This window comes from Macaca mulatta, chromosome 9 (assembly GCF_049350105.2).
Source record: "Macaca mulatta isolate MMU2019108-1 chromosome 9, T2T-MMU8v2.0, whole genome shotgun sequence".
Classification (NCBI taxonomy): domain Eukaryota; kingdom Metazoa; phylum Chordata; class Mammalia; order Primates; family Cercopithecidae; genus Macaca; species Macaca mulatta.
This window is the reverse complement of record NC_133414.1, coordinates 55,260,076-55,284,012: the sequence shown is the minus strand read 5'-3', so window position 1 is coordinate 55,284,012 and position 23,937 is coordinate 55,260,076. Positions and strand designations below refer to the sequence as shown.

General features: G+C 40.9%; 1 protein-coding gene and 1 non-coding gene across 4 annotated transcripts in view; one reads left to right on the top strand and one right to left on the bottom strand.

Annotated features, from left to right (window-relative positions):
* LOC106995551 (ribosome biogenesis protein BMS1 homolog) overlaps positions 1–23,937 on the bottom strand; it is a 53,883-nt gene that overhangs the window by 8,046 nt on the left and 21,900 nt on the right. For all 3 annotated transcript variants that reach the window (XM_077946305.1, XM_077946304.1, XM_077946303.1), the window contains exons 14-20: positions 6,758–6,831; positions 5,934–6,110; positions 3,034–3,222; positions 2,770–2,950; positions 2,465–2,523; positions 1,238–1,360; positions 183–330 (exon numbers count right to left, since the gene is read on the bottom strand). In XM_077946305.1, the coding sequence (XP_077802431.1) occupies positions 183–330; positions 1,238–1,360; positions 2,465–2,523; positions 2,770–2,950; positions 3,034–3,222; positions 5,934–6,110; positions 6,758–6,831 (951 nt within the window). The remainder of the gene's footprint in view (positions 1–182; positions 331–1,237; positions 1,361–2,464; positions 2,524–2,769; positions 2,951–3,033; positions 3,223–5,933; positions 6,111–6,757; positions 6,832–23,937) is intronic.
* LOC144331460 (small nucleolar RNA U13) lies at positions 18,806–18,909 on the top strand. The gene has a single exon (XR_013398523.1). It is a non-coding gene; the product is annotated as a small nucleolar RNA U13 (small nucleolar RNA).

Genomic DNA, 23,937 nt, shown 5'->3' with positions numbered 1-23,937 from the left:
GGCACATCACGTAACACTAGAAGATCTAAGGCTGGAGCCGCTCAACTCTCTAGAGACCTGACTCCAGCCTCTAGAGACCTGACTCCAGCCTCTAGAGACCTGACTCCAGCCTCTCATCACACTAGTTAGAGGTCAAGCATGAATGGTAACACCCTGCCCTGAACACTACTCAAGACACTCACCACTCATCAGCAGTTTATCCTCAAAGCTGGCCCGGAAAGCGCCTTCTGGAGCTCGGAGCGCTTTCTTGATCTGCCCCCTTATCCCACTGACAGTTCGAATCACAGCACCTTCAAATTTGGCCACTTCCAAGGCAGAATTAAACATTCCCTATAGGTATAGTAAGATAAAAACACACACACACAAAATCATATACTTTATGCTTTACTTCTTACTTCAAAGATACATACTTGGTTAAAGGACAAAAACAACTCACTGAAGGGTGATACAATAATCAAAATGTATTTGCCCCTGAAAGTGGAATTACTACCTCAAAAATACAACCCTTTCGTTTCCCCCAAAATAATCATGTGGGTTCATGGGCATGCTCATCACCACTGTCTGTGTGGAAGAGAAGATCGAAGAGGGATTAACAGGACTGAACTGGCCTAGGCTGCCTTTGCTGGCGTCTCTCAGACTGGACTACAGCTCAGAACCTTTTACTCAGGTGCATACACTTAGAACATGAAAACAGTAAGATAAACGCCGGTGGTATTATTACCTTATATTGCAAGAACATTTTATGATCTTCCTAACTGTGTTTTCAATAGAAACATCCACACAAATGAAACTGTCAATAAATGCTGCTCAAACCACCCTCCCCAAATACTGAAAAACAGTACATCTGTTTCTCTGTACCCTTGCCAAGTTGTCTGCAAATGCTTTGTCGATTTTTCTGCTGAATGGTTAGACAACTTGTGATTTTTTTTTCCTTTGTTAACACAAATTTAAAAAGTAGGAAACAAAACCCAGTGGATAAAATGACATATTTTCAATATGACTTCTGTGGCAGTCTCACATGGAAGTCATGAGTAACAGCCTCAAAAATAGCTGTTTTACTACTGCTTTCTTCGGCATAGTTAAGTAACAGAATATAAAGGAGCAAACAAAATATGAAGTCTATAAAAGATTTCAAATACTTTTCTAAAAACATGAGGCCCATATTTTAGAGGTATTTCATTCCTTTTCTCAAACAATATGGACATTTATAAATATGAGAATATATAGATATACAGACCTTAATAAATGAAGTATTCTTGAAAATTTTATATGGAAAACCAGTTAGCTTTAATTTCTTCACAATTTTTATGGATTTATCCAGATCAAGGACAACTCCTGTGGCAGCTATCCGAAAATCAGGCTAACAGGAACCCCAAAATTTGAAAATAGGAATAATATCAGCAAGAGAAAAACTTCAATTCTATGTGACACAATACATTACCAAAGTGAATTTTACTTACAATTAGCTAAGAAAAACAAGAGAGACCATCTGAACTTGCAACCCAGTGGTCTGACAAAAGCAATCCAAAACTAAAGTTGGTAAGCCAAAATAACAAGGGTGACATGAGGCTGGCACCGTGGCTCATACCTGTAATCCCAGCACTTTGGGATGCTGAGGTGGGCAGATCACCTGAGGTCAGAAGTTCAAGACCAGTCTGGCCAACATGGTAAAATCCCGTCTCTACTAAAAACACAAAAATTAGCTCGGCATGCCACCATGCACACTTGTAATCCCAGCTACTTGGGAGGCAGAGGCAGGAGAACCGCTTAAACCCAGGAGGCAGAGGTTGCAGTGAGCAAAGATCGTGCCACTGCACTCCAGTCTGGATGACAGACTGAGACTCTGTCTCAAAAAACAAAACAAAACAAAACAAACAAACAAAAAACAAGGGCTACTTGAGTACTTTCCTGAGAGTGATTTCAGAGGAATGTTATTTCACTATAATGATTTATTTGGAATGAAATGGAAAAGAAAATACAGTTGCAATGTTTAGGAAGTTAAAATTTGGACCTCCAGGGCAGATTCCATCTGCTCATTATTCTTTCTTTTCTGTTAAATGGGACCGATAAACCCCGCCCTGCCTGACTGGTCAAATGAAAATGGTGTGAACAGACTGCTACCCCAGCACGGCTGCAGGGAGTCTCGTGTCTGGCTGGTCTCTGATGGCTCCTCACAACCTCATATAGTGCTTGGCACATGGTGAGCACTTCTTAAGTACTTGCTTAGATAAATAAATCCAAAAGATGCACAAAAATAGGAAATGTACCATTATAATTCTTCCACCTCCCCTCCTTTAATCCCACACCCTACTGAAAAGGATGTAGGAAGAGTAAAAGCAAAGGGAAATTTACTTTATATTAATAAAAATGAGTAATTTTCAACTTAAAAGTCTCATGTATATAACCCACATTCAGGATATATTTCTCAAACCAATCTGTAAAAGAAATCATCCAAGATAGTTACCATTATGCCACTGACAGACTGTATTGCCAAGAAACCAGTTCCCTGTGGAGTGATAGGGCCTTAAAGGAAAAGCAAAAAAAGAAATATAGCAAACCACAAATTTTAGATTCTAGTTTAACATACTGGATATGGACATTTGGCTTTGGATATAGATTTACATATATACTCCAAACCAACTCCCCGCTCCCAGAAAAGAGAAAAATCTTAGGAGTGAAATTTTATGAAAGGAAAAGCAAAAAGCTATAATAATGCAGCCTGTAAGGTTTAATCTCTGCAATAGGCAAGTTATTGTAATCATATTTTACCCCAAAAGGCTGCTCCGCAATGCATGTGCTGTGGGGTATACTTTAGAAGCCTTTGTCTTCCATTGTGGTCTTCGATATAATAGAGTGGGATGGTCTGAAACCTCCTCCACCCTACAGAAAATATGATTGGATCTCGGGACTTGAGGATTTTCTTATACCAGCGATGTTTCTTCAGACGCATCTGAGGGGATGAGAGGGTAAGATGATTGATGGAGGGGAAATCCACAGAGCCTCAGGCACCAAATATGCAGCAAAGGGACCCACCTGCACGTATCCAACATTTCCCTCACTGTTGCCCAAGCCACCCAGGATAATGGGGTAATGGGGGTCAAAGTTCTGCACAAATTCACAGGGAACATTTTCAATCTCAACGCGGACGTACATCCCAGGTCGAAAACCCTCATACTGAACTCTGGCTTCATCATCTTGATCTTCAAATTCTGCGCGATTCAGCTACACATGACAGGAAAAAAAAAAAACAAACCCATATGCCGTTATCTGTAATAAACATAAGATTAACATGAACAAAGGCGCAATTTCTAAATAAAGGAACTATGGACAGAATTATGTAGGCTTTATCCTATTAAAAATACTACACATTTGGCCAGGCACAGAGGCTCATGCCTGTAGTCCCAGCACTTTGGGAGGCCGAGGCAGGTGGATCACATGAGATCAGGAGTTTGAAACCAGTCTTCAACATGGTGAAACCCCGTCTCTACTAAAAATACCACAATTAAGCTGGGTGTGGTGGTGTGTGCCTGTAGTCCCAGCTACTCAGGAGGCAGAGGTGAGAGAACTGCTTGAACCCGGGAGACGGAAGTTGCAGTGAGTTGCGATCGTGCCACTGCACTCCAGCCTGGGCAATAGAGCGAGATTCCGTCTCAAAACGCAAAAAGCAAGAAACAAACAAACAAAAAAAACCTACACATTTTACCTCTACAGTCTGCTCAGAATATGTCCCAACCGTTTTCTTCTCTGCTGCTCCAAGGGACAGCAAATGTAGATAACTCTGTGGAGCCCTGCGTGCCTGAGCACTGGAAATGTCTCCAGTCCACACCTTCTTTCCTTCCTCTCCAAACAATTCTTTCACACTTTTCCCGTCTTCAAACACCCAACACCACCCTCACCTCCACTCAGCTGATGGCTGTTTCCTGATTCACTCCAAAACCAAAAGAACCTCCCTGGTCAACCCTCTACCAGGGTTTCCTCCCATATCCAGCCTTATCAGAGTTCTGACCTGGCCCATAGGGCAGCTATGTGTGGCTATTTAAATTAAAATTAATTACAATTAGGTAATATTTAAAATGCAGTTCCTCAATCATACTAGCCACACTGGAAGTGGTCCATATCAACCTGCGGCCAGGGTTACAATACTGGGAAGCAAAGACGTGCATCTCCATGATCACAGAAAGTTCTACGGGCAGCTCAGGAACAGATGATTTGTCCAGGCTTCTACTCAGGGCCACACATCACTTGCTCACTAGACATCATCCACTCTTCCTGGACTTTACCCCAACAGCTGTTCCCTCTGTTCCCTCTCTTATCTCAAAACCTTTTGATTCCACTTTTTCCACCAACAACTGCTCCATTTCTCTGCTTCTCTCTGCAGCAAAACCCCACAAAAGTTTTCTGCAGTCACAGCTTCCAGTTCCTCTGCTCCCATTCTCCTACATCCATGAAAATTGGTGCTTGCCAAGACTGATGAAGGCCCCCACACTGAAGGACTCTTCCAGTGGTCAACTCTGCCTTCACCATAGTTAACATGACAGCAGGGTCTGAACAACGCTTCGCCTCCGTGTACAACTGGCTTCCCGTGTGCCTGCATGCTCACACTGCTTCTCCTGCCTGGGCACTGCTCAGGCCTCACGGCCACAGTCGCCCCATCTCGCCCATGCCAGTCTTGCTCCTCCCACTCACTCTGCACTCACTCCCTGGCCACCTGACAACGTTAAGTGGCATCTACATGCTGAGGGCTGTACATCTAAGTCCCTGGCCAGACCTCTCTCCAGACCTGACACTCCACTTGTCTGCATGACACCCAACCGAAACAAACATCATCTTCCCAAAGCTGCATCTGCAGAGGGTTTCCTGTCTAACTTACAACAACCCATCCTTCCAGGAACTTCCAGTCACCATCCTCATTTCCTCTTACACACCCCACATTCAGTCCACCAGGAAATCCTACTGACCCAGCTTCTAAATAAAGTCTATCCGGGTTTGACTCTTTGTCTCATTTCCACTGCCAGCTCTCTGGTTTGTGCCACCTGCCTGATCTTTTGGCAGAGTGATCCGATTACCTTAATGTCTCTCCTCTGCTCAAAACCCTCCAAGGACTCCCATTTCAGAGTGAAACATTCAGTCTTTTCCAATGGCCCACAAGGCTCTAGGTAATTTTAAATTGTAAATGGTGTGAAGCAAAAACTTCAGAGTTAGCCTAGTCATGCCAATCAAAGGTCAACACAGACTTGCAACCACGAAGCTAATGCCTAATCAGGAGATAGTTCTTTGACTAAATGAAGACCTAGATCTGTCCCAGCTTACACAGGCACTCCTGGCCTCACTAACAAGGCGCAACTCAGATGCTCACCATCAACTGTACACATGTTTCTGTGTCTGTCTCCTTCAGAGTGAGATCACCGCCTCCAGCAACCTGCTCAGCACCCCCAGGCAGGAGGGCCACACCATATCCCTTTATCTCTGCATCAGACCTTACATTCCACATGTCCTTCTGAACTCTGACCAGGATGAGTTTTCAGAGCACTCCTCCTATGAGCTCTGGTGTGTCCATAAGCCACATGGGCCACTGATCACCTGCCATTCAAATCAGGAAGCAGCAATCAGAATAGGCAGCCAATGCTTGCACTGAAATGAATACACTGTCTCAGATCACTACATTGTAAAAGTCTCAAAAGTAGAGACCATGTGTCAGTCATTTCTGTTTCCTAATTCTTGTTACAAAATAGGTATGGATCTTTTTCTGGTGACCTTCTGACTGCAGACACAATGAGCTCACTGCATGAATAAACACACTCATATGCATCTCTACGCAGGAGTCCAAATGAAAGGCACAGAAGCAGGATAGGGAGCAGGGACCCAAATAAAATCAGGGATTCCTGTGCTATGATAGTCTTGACAAGGGGCTGAGAGGAACTGAGGCTTCTCACCTGTGCTTGTTTCTGCATTTCTCCTTTAAGATCATCAAAATATGTGCTTTCTCCTTCATCATATTCTGCATCAAACATCTCCTTCAATTTTCTCTTCTTATCCAAATGCTTTTTCTTGGCACTTTCTTCTTCGTTGGGGTCAATTTCTTCCTTAACTTCTTTCTCTACCTCTTCATTCTTAAATTTCCAGAAGAAAAAATTTTGTGTATGTTTACGAAGGTCTTTTCTTTAAACATTAGATTTTTTAAAGTTCGATTTAAACAAAAATCTTAGCAAAATCTCTTATCACTATCAATAAAACAAAACAAAACACAACACAACCTTTGTCTCTGAATAACATGGTACTGCTACAGGAAATGGTTACATCTGCATTACAATTAGCTGCCATTCCTTAAGCTGGCTGGGAACACAAACTAGAATAAAAATAACAGATGTGTCCCTCAGGGAGATGCTCCCAGACCCTGTTCCAAAGAAATATTAGGGAGAACAGGGACTTTGTTCTTTTAAATGACACTTAAATTTAAGAAGAGGAGAATGATGGCAATGGTCGAATGTCAGTCCAAGAAACTAAGACTACTGTGAGTGAAAAATCACAGTGGACTTGGCAAATGACTGTGGCAAGAAGCGGTAGTAATTATTATCCAAAACTTAACAAGTAAACAAGAAAATTTCTCTTTGGTCCCCACATCCCCACCCTTTAGGAAGGAATCTATCCATCCAGTCTGCAATCTTCACACATCACAAGTAAGATCTGCATTTCTCAATGTGGGCCTCTCTCAGAACACAATGACCTCTAAGAACAGCCAGCCACAGCAAAGTCATACCTGAGTATCGGAATCTGATTTTCCCTTGTGCACATCCCCTGTTTCCAAGTCTTCAAAGTCACCGTAGAGCTCCTCTGGGAAAAGAACACCCAAAGGCTACTCCGTGAGCCAGGCATGCAGGTGCTGCTGGCCCCACCCACCACAGGCCCACAGCACACTCCACGCTCCAAGCCTCATTCTCACTTCCCGTCACTACACACACAGGCAAAACTGCACTAGGGAATGTTTCGTAAAACAATTAGTATTTCATCATCTGTTTAGGTAAACTAAATGGACCCAATCCACATTTCCACACTTAGTCAAAATCCCAATTTCAATTTTTCCAGTATAGATAATGGATACTGTTTTGTTTTTTTTTTTCCTGGAGATGGAGTCTCGCTCTGTCACCCAAGCTGGAGTGTAGTGACATGATCTTGGCTCACTTTAACCTCCGCCTCCCGGGTTCAAGCAATTCTACTGCCTCAGTCTCCCTAGTAGCTGGGATTATAGGCACCCGCCACCAGGCCTGGCTAATTTTTGTATTTTTAGTAGAGATAGGATTTCACCATATTGGCCAGGCTGGTCTCAAACTCCTGACCTCATGATCTGCCCTCCTCAGCCTTCCAAAGTGCTGGGATTACAGGCATGAGCCACTGCACCCAACCAATGGACACTCAAAAGACACAGAGGTCTATCCGTGTCCCCCAAACGAATAGTACAAAGAGTGAATAGAAAAGCCCCACGCTGATACCAGCACATGTGAAAAGGAGTCTCAATGGAAGTTCAACACAACACAATCGTGTAACACACCTAGGGGAAATCTTAGATTATATAAAACATAGCATTTAGATTAAGAGTAGAGCCCCAGATCCCTTTTCCTAGCCAGGGGAACTGAGACACACAACACCTGGAAAATCGGGTAACTCCCACCCCAATACTGCGCTCTACCAAGGATCTTAGCAAACGGGCACACCAGGAGACTATATCCCACACCTGGCCGGGAGGGTTCCACGCCCACGGAGCCTCCCTCATTGCTAGCACAGCAGTCCCCCCGCAAGGCAGCAGCGAGGCTGGGGGAGGGGCACCCGCCATTGCTGAGGCTTAAGTAGATAAACAAAGTGGCTGGGAAGCTCCAACTGGGTGGAGCTCACAGCAGCTGAAGGAGTCCTGCCTGTCTCTGTAGACTCCACCTCTGGGGACAGGGCACAGCTAAACAACAACAACAACAACAAAAAGCAGCTGAAACCTCTGCAGACACAAACGACTCTGTCTGACAGCTTTGAAGTGAGCAGTGGATCTCCCAACACGGAGGTTGAGATCTGAGAAGGGACAGACTACCTGCTCAAGTGGGTCCCTGACCCCTGAGTAGCCTAACTGGGAGACATCCCCCACTAGGGGCAGACCAACACCCCACACCTCACACGGTGGAGTACACCCATGAGAGGAAGCTTCCATAGCAAGAATCAGACAGGTACACTCGCTGTTCAGAAATATTCTATCTTCTGCAGCCTCTGCTGCTGATAACCAGGCAAACAGGGTCTGGAGTGGACCTCAAGCAATCTCCAACAGACCTACAGCTGAGGGTCCTGACTGTTAGAAGGAAACTATCAAACAGGAAGGACACCCACACCAAAACCCCATCAGTACGTCACCATCATCAAAGACCAGAGGCAGGTAAAACCACAAAGATGGGGAAAAAGCAGGGCAGAAAAGCTGGAAATTCAAAAAATAAGAGCGCATCGCCCCCTGCAAAGGAACACAGCTCATCGCCAGCAATGGATCAAAGCTGGACGGAGAATGACTTTGACGAGATGAGAGAAGAAGGCTCCAGTCCATCAAACTTCTCAGAGCTAAAGGAGGAATTACGTACCCAGCGCAAAGAAACTAAAAATCTTGAAAAAAAAGTGGAAGAATTGATAACTAGAATAATTAATGCAGAGAACGCCATAAACGAATGGACAGAGATGAAAACCATGACACAAGAAATACGTGACAAATGCACAAGCTTTAGTAACCGACTCGATCAACTGGAAGAAAGAGTATCAGCGATTGAGGATCAAATGAATGAAATGAAGCGAGAAGAGAAACCTAAAGAAAAAAGAAGAAAAAGAAATGAACAAAGCCTGCAAGAAGTATGGGATTATGTAAAAAGACCAAATCTATGTCGGACTGGGGTGCCTGAAAGTGAGGGGGAAAATGGAACCAAGTTGGAAAACACTCTTCAGGATATCATCCAGGAGAACTTCCCCAACCTACTAGGGGAGGCCAACATTCAAATTCAGGAAATACAGAGAACGCCACAAAGATACTCCTCGAGAAGAGCAACTCCAAGACACATAATTGCCAGATTCACCAAAGTTGAAATGAAGGAAAAAATCTTAAGGGCAGCCAGAGAGAAAGGTCGGGTTACCCACAAAGGGAAGCCCATCAGACTAACAGCAGATCTCATGGCAGAAACTCTACAAGCCAGAAGAGAGTGGGGGCCAATATTCAACATTCTTAAAGAAAAGAATTTTAAACCCAGAATTGCATATCCAGCCAAACTAAGTTTCATAAGTGAAGGAGAAATAAAATCCTTTACAGATAAGCAAATGCTTAGAGATTTTGTCACCACTAGGCCTGCCTTACAAGAGACACTGAAGGAAGCACTAAACATGGAAAGGAACAACCGGTACCAGCCATTGCAAAAACATGCCAAAATGTAAAGACCATCGAGGCTAGGAAGAAACTGCATGAACTAACGAGCAAAATAACCAGTTAATATCATAATGGCAGGATCAAGTTCACACATAACAATATTAACCTTAAATGTAAATGGACTAAATGCTCCAATTAAAAGACACAGACTGGCAAACTGGATAAAGAGTCAAGACCCATCAGTTTGCTGTATTCAGGAGACCCATCTCACATGCAGAGACATACATAGACTCAAAATAAAGGGATGGAGGAAGGTCTACTAAGCAAATGGAGAACAAAAAAAAGCAGGGGTTGCAATACTAGTCTCTGATAAAACAGACTTTAAACCATCAAAGATCAAAAGAGACAAAGAAGGCCATTACATAATGGTAAAGGGATCAATTCAACAGGAAGAGCTAACTATCCTAAATATATATGCACCCAATACAGGAGCACCCAGATTCATAAAGCAAGTCCTTAAAGACTTACAAAGAGACTTAGACTCCCATACAATAATAATGGGAGACTTCAACACCCCACTGTCAACATTAGACAGGTCAACGAAACAGAAAGTTAACAAGGATATCCAGGAATTGAACTCATCTCTGCAGCAAGCAGACCTAATAGACATCTACAGAACTCTCCACTCCAAATCAACAGAATATACATTCTACTCAGCACCATATCACACTTATTCCAAAATTGACCACATAATTGGAAGTAAAGCACTCCTCAGCAAATGTACAAGAACAGAAATTATAACAAACTGTCTCTCAGACCACAGTGCAATCAAACTAGAACTCAGGACTAAGAAACTCAATCAAAACCGCTCAACTACATGGAAACTGAATAACCTGCTCCTGAATGACTACTGGGTACATAACGAAATGAAGGCAGAAATAAAGATGTTCTTTGAAACCAATGAGAACAAAGATACAACATACCAGAATCTCTGGGACACATTTAAAGCAGTGTGTAGAGGGAAATTTATAGCACTAAATGCACATAAGAGAAAGCTGGAAAGATCTAAAATTGACACTCTAACATCACAATTAAAAGAACTAGAGAAGCAAGAGCAAACACATTCAAAAGCTAGCAGAAGGCAAGAAATAACTAAGATCAGAGCAAAACTGAAGGAGATAGAGACACAAAAAACCCTCCAAAAAATCAATGAATCCAGAAGTTGGTTTTTGGAAAAGATCAACAAAATTGATAGACCGCTAGCAAGACTAATAAAGAAGAAAAGAGAGAAGAATCAAATCGATGCAATTAAAAATGATAAAGGGGTTATCACCACCGACCCCACAGAAATACAAACTACCATCAGAGAATATTATAAACACCTCTATGCAAATAAACTAGAAAATCTAGAAGAAATGGATAATTTCCTGGACACTTACACTCTCCCAAGACTAAACCAGGAAGAAGCTGAATTCCTGAATAGACCAATAGCAGGCTCTGAAATTGAGGCAATAATTAAAAGCCTACCAATGAAAAAAAGTCCAGGACCAGATGGATTCACAGCTGAATTCTACCAGAGGTACAAGGAGGAGCTGGTACCATTCCTTCTGAAACTATTCCAATCAATAGAAAAAGAGGGAATCCTCCCTAACTCATTTTATGAGGCCAACATCATCCTGATACCAAAGCCTGGCAGAGACACAACAAAAAAAGAGAATTTTAGACCAATATCCCTGATGAACATCGATGCAAAAATCCTCAATAAAATACTGGCAAACCGGATCCAGCAGCACATCAAAAAGCTTATCCACCATGATCAAGTGGGCTTCATCCCTGGGATGCAAGGCTGGTTCAACATACGCAAGTCAATAAACGTAATCCAGCATATAAACAGAACCAAAGACAAAAACCACATGATTATCTCAATAGATGCAGAAAAGGCCTTTGACAAAATTCAACAGCCCTTCATGCTAAAAACTCTCAATAAATTCGGTATTGATGGAACGTATCTCAAAATCATAAGAGCTATTTATGACAAACCCACAGCCAATATCATACTGAATAGGCAAAAACTGGAAAAATTCCCTTTGAAAACTGGCACAAGACAGGGATGCCCTCTCTCACCACTCCTATTCAACATAGTGTTGGAAGTTCTGGCTAGGGCAATCAGGCAAGAGAAAGAAATCAAGGGTATTCAGTTAGGAAAAGAAGTCAAATTGTCCCTGTTCGCAGATGACATAATTGTCTATTTAGAAAACCCCATTGTCTCAGCCCAAAATCTCCTTAAGCTGATAAGCAACTTCAGCAGTCTCAGGATACAAAATTAATGTGCAAAAATCACAAGCATTCTTATACACCAGTAACAGACAAACAGAGAGCCAAATCATGAATGAACTTCCATTCACAACTGCTTCAAAGAGAATGAAATACCTAGGAATCCAACTTACTAGGGACGTAAAGGACCTCTTCAAGGAGAACTACAAGCCACTGCTCAGTGAAATAAAAGAGGACACAAACAAATGGAAGAACATACCATGCTCATGGATAGGAAGAATCAATATCATGAAAATGGCCATACTGCCCAAGGTAATTTATAGATTCAATGCCATCCCCATCAAGCTACCAATGAGTTTCTTCACAGAATTGGAAAAAACTGCTTTAAAGTTCATATGGAACCAAAAAAGACCCCGCATTGCCAAGACAATCCTAAGTCAAAAGAACAAAGCTGGAGGCATCATGCTACCTGACTTCAAACTCTACTACAAGGCTACAGTAACCAAAACAGCATGGTACTGGTACCAAAACAGAGATATAGACCAATGGAACAGAACAGAGTCCTCAGAAATAATACCACACATCTACAGCCATCTGATCTTTGCCAAACCTCAGAAAAACAAGAAATGGGGAAAGGATTCCCTATTTAATAAATGGTGCTGGGAAAATTGGCTAGCCATAAGTAGAAAGCTGAAACTGGATCCTTTCCTTACTCCTTATACGAAAATTAATTCAAGATGGATTAGAGACTTAAATGTTAGACCTAATACCATAAAAACCCTAGAAGAAAACCTAGGTAATACCATTCAGGACATAGGCATGGGCAAGGAATTCATGTCTAAAACACCAAAAGCAACAGCAACAAAAGCCAAAATTGACAAATGGGATCTAATTAAACTAAAGAGCTTCTGCACAGCAAAAGAAACTACCATCAGAGTGAACAGGCAACCTACAGAATGGGAGAAACTTTTTGCAACCTACTCATCTGACAAAGGGCTAATATCCAGAACCTACAAATAACTCAAACAAATTTACAAGAAAAAAACAACCCCATCGAAAAGTGGGCAAAGGATATGAACAGACAGTTCTCAAAAGAAGACATTCATACAGCCAACAGACACATGAAAAAATGCTCATCATCACTGGCCATCAGAGAAATGCAAATCAAAACCACAATGAGATACCATCTCACACCAGTTAGAATGGCAATCATTCAAAAGTCAGGAAACAACAGGTGCTGGAGAGGATGTGGAGAAATAGGAACACTTTTACACTGTTGCTGGGATTGTAAACTAGTTCAACCATTATGGAAAACAGTATGGCGATTCCTCAAGGATCTAGAACTAGAAGTACCATATGACCCAGCCATCTCATTACTGGGTATATACCCAAAGGATTATAAATCAGGCTGCTATAAAGACACATGCACACGTATGTTTATTGCGGCACTATTCACAATAGCAAAGACTTGGAATCAACCCAAATGTCCATCAGTGACAGACTGGATTAAGAAAATGTGGCACATATACACCATGGAATACTATGCAGCCATAAAAAAGGATGAGTTTGTGTCCTTTGTAGGGACATGGATGCAGCTGGAAACCATCATTCTCAGCAAACTATCACAAGAACAGAAAACCAAACACCGCATGTTCTCACTCATAGGTGGGAATTGAACAATGAGATCACTTGGACTCGGGAAGGGGAACATCACACACCGGGGCCTATCCTGGGGAGGGGGAAGGGGGGAGGGATTGCACTGGGAGTTATACCTGATGTAAATGACGAGTTGATGGGTGCTGACAAGTTGATGGGTGCAGCACGCCAACATGGCACAAGTATACATATGTAACAAACCTGCACATTATCCACATGTACCCTAGAACTTAAAGTATAATAAAAATAAAATAAAAGAAAAGAAAAAAAAAAAAAAAAAAGAATCCCTGCCTACCCAAAAAAAAAAAAAAAAAAAAAGAGTAGAGCCCCAAACCACACCAAACCCATGGGAAGAGCTTATTCACTCATTCATTCCTTCATTTGTTTTTGGAGCTCTGGGCTCAATTACAGTTCCCACTCTTAAAAGAAGTAGACAAGTAAGGCTGCGTGCAGTGGCTCATGACTGTAAACCCAGCAGTTTGGGGGCCTGGGAGGCAGAGGTTGCAGTGAGCCATAATTGCATCACTGAACTCTAGCCTGGGTGACAGAGTGAGACCCTGTCTCAAAAAAAGGAAAACAAAAGAAACAGGCAAGTTAAAACTCATTTGGGAGAGCAATGTTTAGAAGGCTATTAAAACATTTTCACTTAAGGGCCAAAGAACCAGGTAGAAGTTATAATAGATAGGAAGCGCCTATTTGTAATAAAAGCAAAAAAGGATAAAATAGGAATAAACCTAACAAGAAATGCACCAGAACTTTATTTAAAAAAAAAAAAAGAAGAAAAGCTTTAATATGCTACCAAAGGATGAAAGGAATAGCATCACCACCAACACTCGTATGTGCTCTGCACACCAGGCACTGCATTAAGTACTTTCCTATGCTTAACCACATTCTTCAACCCAAGGAAGTAGGTGTTGTAAATATTATCTACGGAATAATGATATGTTCTCATTTCAAAAGAAAGACTCGACTTCACAAATACGCCAATTCTCCTTTTAGCACAGTTACAACCCAAAACCACCACTAAGGATTTCTGATCTAGAGAAGATAACACATTATTCCCTCCTAAAAAGTGTAACTTAAACTCTAGAAATAATAGACAGGAGATGATCAATGGAGAATTCTGAAAGGTGGAAAGAAAAAGGCTGCTGACACACTCTAGGACTAGGGAATGTATAGTGGCCAGGTGTCTCCTTGGACCTCATCCAATAGGAAGGTGACCCAGGCCCAGAGTCTCCCAACTCCAAGGTAGCAATAGAAGGCAACCCAGGCAGACTCAGTCCTCCCAGATCAAAGGAGATCTTCCCCACAACAAGAAAACCAGCTCCACACACCAAGACAACCACCATTCCCCACCCACCTAGCTGCAGCAGGTGGCCCAGCCTGGGGCAGCTCCCCTGTTCCCTCAGGTGGGCATCAGCAGGGACTGGTGGGAGAACCCCAGTGATACCAGATACGCCAAACAGACCAAAATAACACCATGAAGGCTCTGAAATTAAATTGTCAATGGAATTACAGCCCACAAAGTAGACCAGGACCTATAGACTAAACCGAAACAAGACTGCCTGCAAAAATAAAAAAATTACATAGGCAGATGTTGGAACCATCATCGCTTATAGCGGTCAGTATAAAAATGCTTCAACAAGCAACTACAAATCCTATGGCAACAAACAAAGAACTGAAAATGTCAGCAAAGAAACTGAAGAAGAATCAAATGGAAATTACAGAAATATAAAATACAGTAACAGAATTTAAAAAAAAATCTATCTGGATGGGTTCTATTGAGTAAAAGTGGAGGTGACAGAGGACAGAATCAGAGAAGCTGAAACCTGATCAACAGAATTCACCCAGTCTGAAAAATAGAGAGAAAATAACCTGAAAACAAATGAACAGAGCTGCATGGACCTGTGGGACAATAACAAAAGACCCCGCATTTATGTTATCTGAGTCCCATAGGAGACCAGAGCTGCGAAAGCATGCAAATAACTAATTCCTGATGCTTCCCACATTTGGTGAAAGATATAAACTTACAGATTCAAGAAGCTGAGCAAACCTGGAAGTATACCAAAAGAAAGCAACACTGATTAAACTTTCAAAACTAAAAACAAAGATCAAAAAAGGCAGAATGCCAGCAGGGACACGCCAACTCAAATGCCAGTGTATTTCTCCTCTAAAATCATGGAGGCCAGAAGGAAGTGGCACAACATTTTCAAGTGCTTAAAAACAAAAAAACAAACAAAAAAACATGTTGGCTACAAATTCTATATCCCATGAAACTACCCTTCAGAAATGAAGAGAGAAATAAAGACATTCTCAGAGGAAGAGAATATAGGAATTTGTCACTGGTAAATTTAGAAATGCTAAAAAGTGGCTACAGAAATATATTCTGTCATTTCCACTACACAAAAAATTAAAACAAAAAAATCAAAATAAAAAAAATGACTACAGAAAGTTCTTATGCAGAAGGGATGAATATGGGACTATGGGAGGAGGGACAAAGGAAAGACCAGAAATGTGGAAACCACACACTAGACAATCCATAGTTCTTAAAATCACATTTGACGACTCAAACAAAAACTATACCACCACCTAATACTCAAGCCAGTGATTTATAAAAGTGGAAAAGGTAAAGAGACATAAATGCAAGGCAGGTTTCCACACTTTGAAGTAGTAAATACTGGTACCAGTGGACTACTATATTACAACGCATATTGTAACATCCAGAGCAAACACTTTAAGACTATACAAAGAGGTACACGCAACAACATTATACAGAAATAGATCAAGATGGAGCTAAAGAAAAAGGAAACAAAAAAGCAAATAATAAAAACATCAGATATAAGCAATTATGTAATAATAAGCACCTTAAATGTAAATGGTCTAAATAAACCAAAAGACAGATTGATGGAGAGCCTATAATAAACACATGGCCCAACTAGATACTGTTCGTAAGAAACTTCAAACTCACTTAAAGACCTAAGTAGGCTGAAGGTAAAAGAGTGGAGAAAGATATCTTATATAATCATTAATTTTTTAAGGAAGCAGGAATGAATATATTAATATCTCATGAAGTAGACTTCAAGCAAAATAATTTACCAGAGCTGGAGAGAGGGTCTTCGCTGAATTTTAAGATATAAAATTTCCTATGCTGCCTTGACATCTTTGAGCCTTACAGGGCCCCAAAGGCCTAGCCATGGGTTTTCCTGTTTCTGACAGACAGCTCCTACCCTGCCACCCAGCAGGAAAGGCTCCCCACCTGGCTAGTTCTTTTATCAGCCAGAGCAGCTGCACCTCAGCCTAAGAAGTTTCACTTCACCTGTCTGCCAGGCCATGAATGTATTCAAACAAGCCAATTGCATTCCCCCTCAGGAACCATTAGTCATTGTGCGCTGTTGTTACTACCAAGCCTGCCTGCCTCCTCAGACCCCAGCCCTCACTCCGCTACAGAGTACGGTGCCCATCTGACCCTGTGTGGCATTCAGTGTCCTCCTCTGAGCTGTGGGTATATGTGACTAAAACACTGCTGTCAATCTCATCCATCCACACCAGGTGTTGTGTTCAGCCATCTCCTACACTTTAGGGCAGGGACCCCTCCTTCACCAATGGCGTGAAAAGGAAGTGACCATAACAATTGCTTAATGACAAAAGGATTAACCCACCAAGAAGACATCTACTTCAACATCCTCCTCTCAGCAACTGTTAAAACTAGGCAGAGGTTGGGCGCAGTGGCTCATGCCTGTAATCCCAGCACTCTGGGAGGCCAAGACAAAGGATTGCTTGTGGCAGGAGTTTGAGCGTGGGAAACATAGCAAGGCCCCGTCTCTCCAAAAAATTTTAAAATTAGGCAGGTATGGCGGCACACACCTATAGTACCAGCTACTCAGGAGGTTAAGCCAGGGGAACTGCTTGAGCCTAGGAGGTCAAGGCTGCAGTGAGTCATGTTCGTGCCACTGCACTCTAGCATAAGTGACAGAGTGAAACTAGGCAGCAAAGGAGCAAGGATTTACAAAAGATCTGAATAGTCAACCAGCAAAATCTGACATCTGTACAACATCCCACTCCCCAACAGCAAAATACACACATTTTTAAAGCCAACAGAAATCTACCAAGATGAAATACATTTGGGGCAATAAAAGAAAACACAGCAAATCTAAAAGAATTCAAATCATAAGAATATGTTCTCAGAACATAATGTAATCAAGCTAGAAATCTATAACAGAAAGACAGGAAACTCTCTAAATACTTGATAATTAAAACAACATATATATAAATAATGCATGGGCCAAAAAGAAGTCCCAAAGGAAATATGAATGAAAATACAACACATGAACATTTGTGGGGTACAGCACAGCAGTACAGAGAAGGAAACTTAAGCACTAAATGCTCACATTAGAAATGAGAAAAGATAAACCAATAACCTAAGAAACTTCAAGATTAACAAACCCCAAACAGAAGAATAGAAATAATAAGGGCAGAAATTGGCCGGGCGTGGTGGCTCATGCCTGTAATCCCAGCACTTTGGGAGGCCAAGGCGGGTGGATCACCTGAGGTAGGGAGTTTGAGACCAGCCTGACCAACATGGAGAAACCCGTCTCTACAAAAAATAACAAAAAATTAGCTGTGGGTGGTGGTGCATGTTTGTAATCCCAGCTACTCGGGAAGCTGAGGCAGGAGTATCACTTGAACCCAGAGGCGGAGGTTGCAGGGAGCCAAGATCGTGCCATTGCACTCCAGCCTGGGCAACAAGAGTGAAACTCAGTCTCAAAAAAAAAAAAAAAAACTAACTAAATAAATAAAAAATAAAGGGCAGAAATCAATAAAATTGAAAACAGAAAAACAGAGAAAATCAATGAAACAAAAAGCTGGTTATTTGAATAGAATCAACAAAACTAATAAATTTTACGACAAAGATAAAAACAGAGAAGACACAAACCAACAACATCACGAATAAAACAGGGGTTATCAAAAAGGCTCCCGCAGCCGTTAAAGAGTGTTAAGCAAATACTCGAAACATCACCCTCAGACTACTCAAGCTGGTCTCTTCAAGGCACTCAGTGCAACTTCCACTTCCCTAACAGGACTTGAAATACCTTGAAAATCATAAACTACCAAAATTCAGGCAAGATGAAATAGATAATCTGAATCGTCTTATAACCATTAAAGACATAAAATTTGTAATTAAGAGCTTCTGGAACAAGAAATCTCCAGGCACAGATGGTTTCACTGCAGAATTACACCAAATATTTAAAGAATTCATCCCAATTCTATGCAAACTCTTCCAGAAAACAGAATAGGGAACACTTTGCAACTCTTTTTATGAGGCTAGTATTATCCCAATGCCAAAATCAGATGAAGACAGTACCCCCACAAAAAGAAAAAACAAAACAAAACAAAAAACCCACAGACCAATATCTCTCATGAATGAAAAAGTCCTCAACAAAATACTACCAAATGGAATCCAACAACACATAAAAAGATTTGTTTAAAAATTTTCACATGGCGATCTTTTCATAGTTCGTAAGTGTGACGACTGGGTATTCACGCATATATGTGGGATATGCCACCCTTGACCCTTGTTACAACATTAGCACATTAACCATCTGACATGAAAAGAAAAAACAAAGAACACACATATTTCCATATGTTGTATCTTCATTTTCATTCATGATCAAGTGAGAGTTATTCCAGGAATACAAGACTGCTTTGACATTCAAAAAATTAATCAGGCCAGATGCGGTGGCTCCTGCCTGTAAACCTAATGCTTGGGAGGCTGAAGTGGCAGGATCCCTTGAAGCCAAGAGTTCCCTTGAAGCCAAGACCAACCTAGGCAACACGGTAAGACCTGGCTCTACAAAAAAAAAAAAAAATTAGCCAGGCATGATAGCACACAAGTGTAGTCCCAGCTACTTGGGTGGTGGAGGAAGGAGGATCACTGGAGCACAGGAGGTCAAGGCTGCAGTGAGCCATGATCGCACCACTGTACTGCAGCCTGGGTGACAGAGGAAGACTGTGTCTCAAAAAATAAAAAGATCAGTGTAATCTATATCAAAAGAGTAAAGAATGAAACTCATATCCAGATGATCATATCAACTGACACCAAAAGGCATTAGACAAAATTCAACATCCAATCATGACAATAAATAAATAACAGTGAAAAGACTGGGAACAACATAGGAAGTCCACTCCCAGCACTCTTACTCCACATTGTACTAAAAGTCCAGTCGCTGAATTAAGGCAGAAAAATTTAAAACAGAAAGAAGGCTGGGTGTGGTCGCTCACGCCTATAATCCCAGCACTCTGGGAGGTTGAGGCAGGCAGACCACTGGAGTTCAGGAGTTTGAGAGCAGTCTGAGCAACATAGTGAGACCCCATCACTACCCCCAAAAAATTTAATTAAAAAAAAAAAAAGAAGGAAAAGCCATAAAGCCATACAGGTTGAAAAGAAAGAAATAACACTGTCTCTATGTTTTCTACACAACTGTCTGTGTAGACAATACCAGGCAATCTACAAAGACAAAACAAAACAAAATCCTTCTACAACTAATAAGTGAGTTTAGCAGGATAAAAGATAAACAAATGAAAATCAATCAAAATGAAATACTTAGGTCTAAACTTATCAAAACATATTCTCAACCAGTATGCTGAAAATCATAATACTGATGAAAGAAATAAAAAACTAAAATGAATAAATATACTGTGTTCATATATTTTAATACTCAAAATAGAAAAAGATTCTCCCCTCAAACTGATCTATGGGTTTAATGCAATCCCTATCAAAATCCCAGCTAAGTTGTTGTAGACATAAACAAGTTTATTCTAAAATTTATATGGAAAGTCACAAGCCTTGGGATAGCTTAACCAATCTTGAAAAAGAAGAATAAAGTAAGAGCAGTCACTCTACTCAACATTAACACTCACTATAAAGCTACAGGAACCTAGACAGCAAGGGTCGTACTGGCCAAAGGATTGATACATGAAGTCAGTGGAATATAAGAGAACCCAGAAACAGATTCACACAAAGATGCTCAACTAACTTTTTACAAAAGTCAAAAGCAATTCAATAAAATAAATGGTGCTAGAAAAATTATTCAACCGCAGGCGAAAATACAAACCTTGACCTAAGTCTCATATCTCATAAAATGAAAAAATCAAAATAGATCATGGGTGTAAAGAGAAAACAAAAAATACTGTAAAACTTTTAGAAAACAACATAGGAGAAAAACTTCAGGATCAAAGAATAGGAAATAATTCCTAGACTTGATACAAGTTTCATATTCCCTAAAACAAAAAACAAAAAAACTGGCAAATTGGATTTCATCAAAAATAAAAACTTTTGCTCTGTGAAAGGCCCTGTTAAGTAAATGAAAACTACAGACTAGGAGAAAGTATCTGCAAATCACACATCTGACAATGGAGTTAAATATATAATGAACTCACAGTACCCAATGCAACCCAATTTTTAAAAATGCAAAAAAAAGACATCCCCAGACATTTTTTATCTGTATAGAAGAGATAAAAATGCAAATAAACACATGAAAAAATGCTCACCATTATTAGCCACTGGGGAAGTATAACTTAAAACCACAATGAAATATCACATACCTATTAGAATAGCTAGAATAAACAACAATGAGAACACCACACATTGGCAAGGATGTAAAGAAATTGGAGCACTCACATAATTGCGGGTAGAAACATCAAATGGCCCAACTACTCTGGCAGTCTCCTATGAAACTGTGCAATTACCGTATGACCCAGCAATTGCATTATTGGGCATTTATTTCCCAGAAAAATGGGAAGTGCATATTTACACAAAAACCTGTATACAAATGTTCATAGTAGCTCAATTCTAATAGGCAAAAATTGAAAATAGGCCAGGAGTTCAAGACCAGCCTGAGCAACACAGCAAGATCTTGTCTCTATAAAACAAACAAATAAATAAAAAAATATTAGCCAGGCATGGTGGTGCATGCCTGTAGTCCCAGCTCCTTGGGGGTGCTGATGTGGGAAGATTACTTGAGCCTAGGAGGTCGAGGCTACAGTGAGCCAATACCACACCATTGCACCCAGACTGGGCATCAGAGCAAGACCCTGTCTGAAAACAAAACAAAACAAACTGAAAACAATCCAGCTTGATCTTAGATGAATGGTTAAACAAACCGGTACATCCACACAATGCAGCACTACTCAGCAATAAAAAGGAATGAACTATGGTATATGTACCAACTTGAATGGATCTCCAGGAAATTATGCTGAGTGAAAAAAAGCCCCTTACAAAAGGTTATAGACTGTATTATTCTGTTTATTTAACATTCTTGAAGATGACAAAATTGTAGAAACAGAAAACACATTATGGTTCACAAGGGAAGGAACTGGGGGCTGGGAAACAGCAGGGGCGTGGGTGTGTTTATAAAACAGCAATACAAGCGATCCTTGTGATGGAACTGCTCTGTATCTTAACTGTTGGTAGACACACAAACCTACACATGTGATAAAAGAGCACAGAAGTATATACGCACAAACGTAAAACACACACACACACAGGCAAAACTGGAAAAATCTACAGAGGATCAGCAGATTGTATCAACGTTGGCATCCAGGCTGTGACCTTGTATTACAGTACACACAGTATACACAGTACATATATATAGATAGTGCTATAGTATAAGATACAGGAGATCTCTCTGTATTCGTTCTTACAAGTGCATGTCAATCTACAATTACCTCAAACTTAAAAGTTTAATTAGGAAAAAACGTACCACAAACTTTTCTTTTGGAAATAGAAAAGGTGATTCTTTTTTTTTTTTTCTGAGACGGAGTCTCGCACTGTTGCCCAGGCTGGACTGCAGTGGTGCGATCTCAGCTCACTGCAACCTCCACCTCCTGGGTTCAAGCAATTCTCCTGCCTCAGCCTCCTGAGTAGCTAGGATTATAGGCATGTGCCACCATGCTCAGCTAATTTTTGTATTTTTAGTAGAGATGGGGTTTCACCAGGCCAGGCTGATCTCAAACTCCTGACCTCGTGATCTGCCCGCCTCAGCCTCCCAAAGTACTAGGATTATAGGTGTGAGCCACTGCGCCCAGCCAGAAAAGGCGATTCTTAAGTTCACGTGGAAAATAAGCAAAATCAGGACAAAGCAAGGATGTTTACTTTGACTTCTAACCCACACTGTCCTGGAAGTTTAGGCCAGGGCAGTAAGGCAAGAAAAATTAAGTCATCCAGATAGGAAAGAAAGAAAGTAAAACCACTGGGATCTATCTCAGCCTTTCTGTAGATAACGAGAATCCTGCTTGGCTCCCAGAACCATCCCGCACAGAAACTGGGGGAACCATATGAGATTGGACCAGGGTGAAAGGTCAAAGCAGAACTTGGAAGCCCAGGCAGAACAGGAGAAAAAGCAGCATAAAAGAAAAGAATCCTTGGGGTAGTAAGAAGTATTTACTTAGAAAACCATGAATATTGTTTAGTCAAAGTTTACCCCTCCCCTCCAAACACACACTTGAGGTCAGGAGTTTGAGACTAGCCTGGCCAACGTGGTAAAACCCCGTCTCTACTAAAAATAAAAAAACTAGCCGGGCATGGTAGTGGCTGCCTGTAATCTCGGCTACTCGCGAGGCTGGGGCATGAGAATTGCTTGAACCTGGAAGGCAGAGGCTGCGGTGAGCTGAGATCATGCCACTGCACTCCAGCCTGGGTGACAGAATGAGACTCTGTCTCAAAAAAAAAAAAAAAAAAGAACTAACAAGTAATTTAGCAAGATTGCAGGATACAAGACCAATATAAAAAAATCAACTGCATTTCTTATATATTAGCCATACATAAATACAAGTAGATATGAAAATAAATTGCTGACAGTGATATAAGACCTGAATCCTGAAAACCTTGCTGAGAGAAAGTAAAGAACAAGATAAATGGAGAGTTACTATGTTCATAGATCAGAAAACTCAATGTGGTTAAGATGTCAATTTTCCCAAATTGTTTACAAGTTCCATGAAATCCCAATCAAAATTGCTGTGGGCTTTTTTATAGCAATTGACATGTTCATCTTAAAATTTATATGAAAATGCAAAGAACCTAGATTAACCAAAACAATTTTGAAAAGGAGACTAAAGTTTGAAAAACTACCTAAAGTTAAAAACTACCCAATTCCAAGACTAATTATAAAGCTGTAAGTAACAGAGACAGTGTTGGTATTGGTATAAAAATAAACAAATATATCAATGGAACAGAACAGAGAGCCCAGAAATATGCACCCATAATATGGCCAACCAATACAGGGCAATTCAACAGGGAAAAAAATAGTTTATCAGCAGAAGGTGCTGGGAAAAGTGGATATCAATATGTCAAAAGGAACCTAAATCCATACCTAACACCCTATAAAAAATTAACTCAAAAAGAATTATAGACCTAAATGTAAAACCTGAAACTATAAGACTTATAGAATATATGAGACAATTTGTGACGTTGGGTGAGGCAACGATTTCTTACATACACTATCAAAAGCACAGTCCATAAGAGAAAATTTTGGGCAGGGCATAGTGGCTCATGCCTGTAATCCCAGCACTTTGGGAGGCTGAGGCGGGTGGATCACCTGAGGTCAGGAGTTCAAGACCAACCTGACCAAAATGGCGAA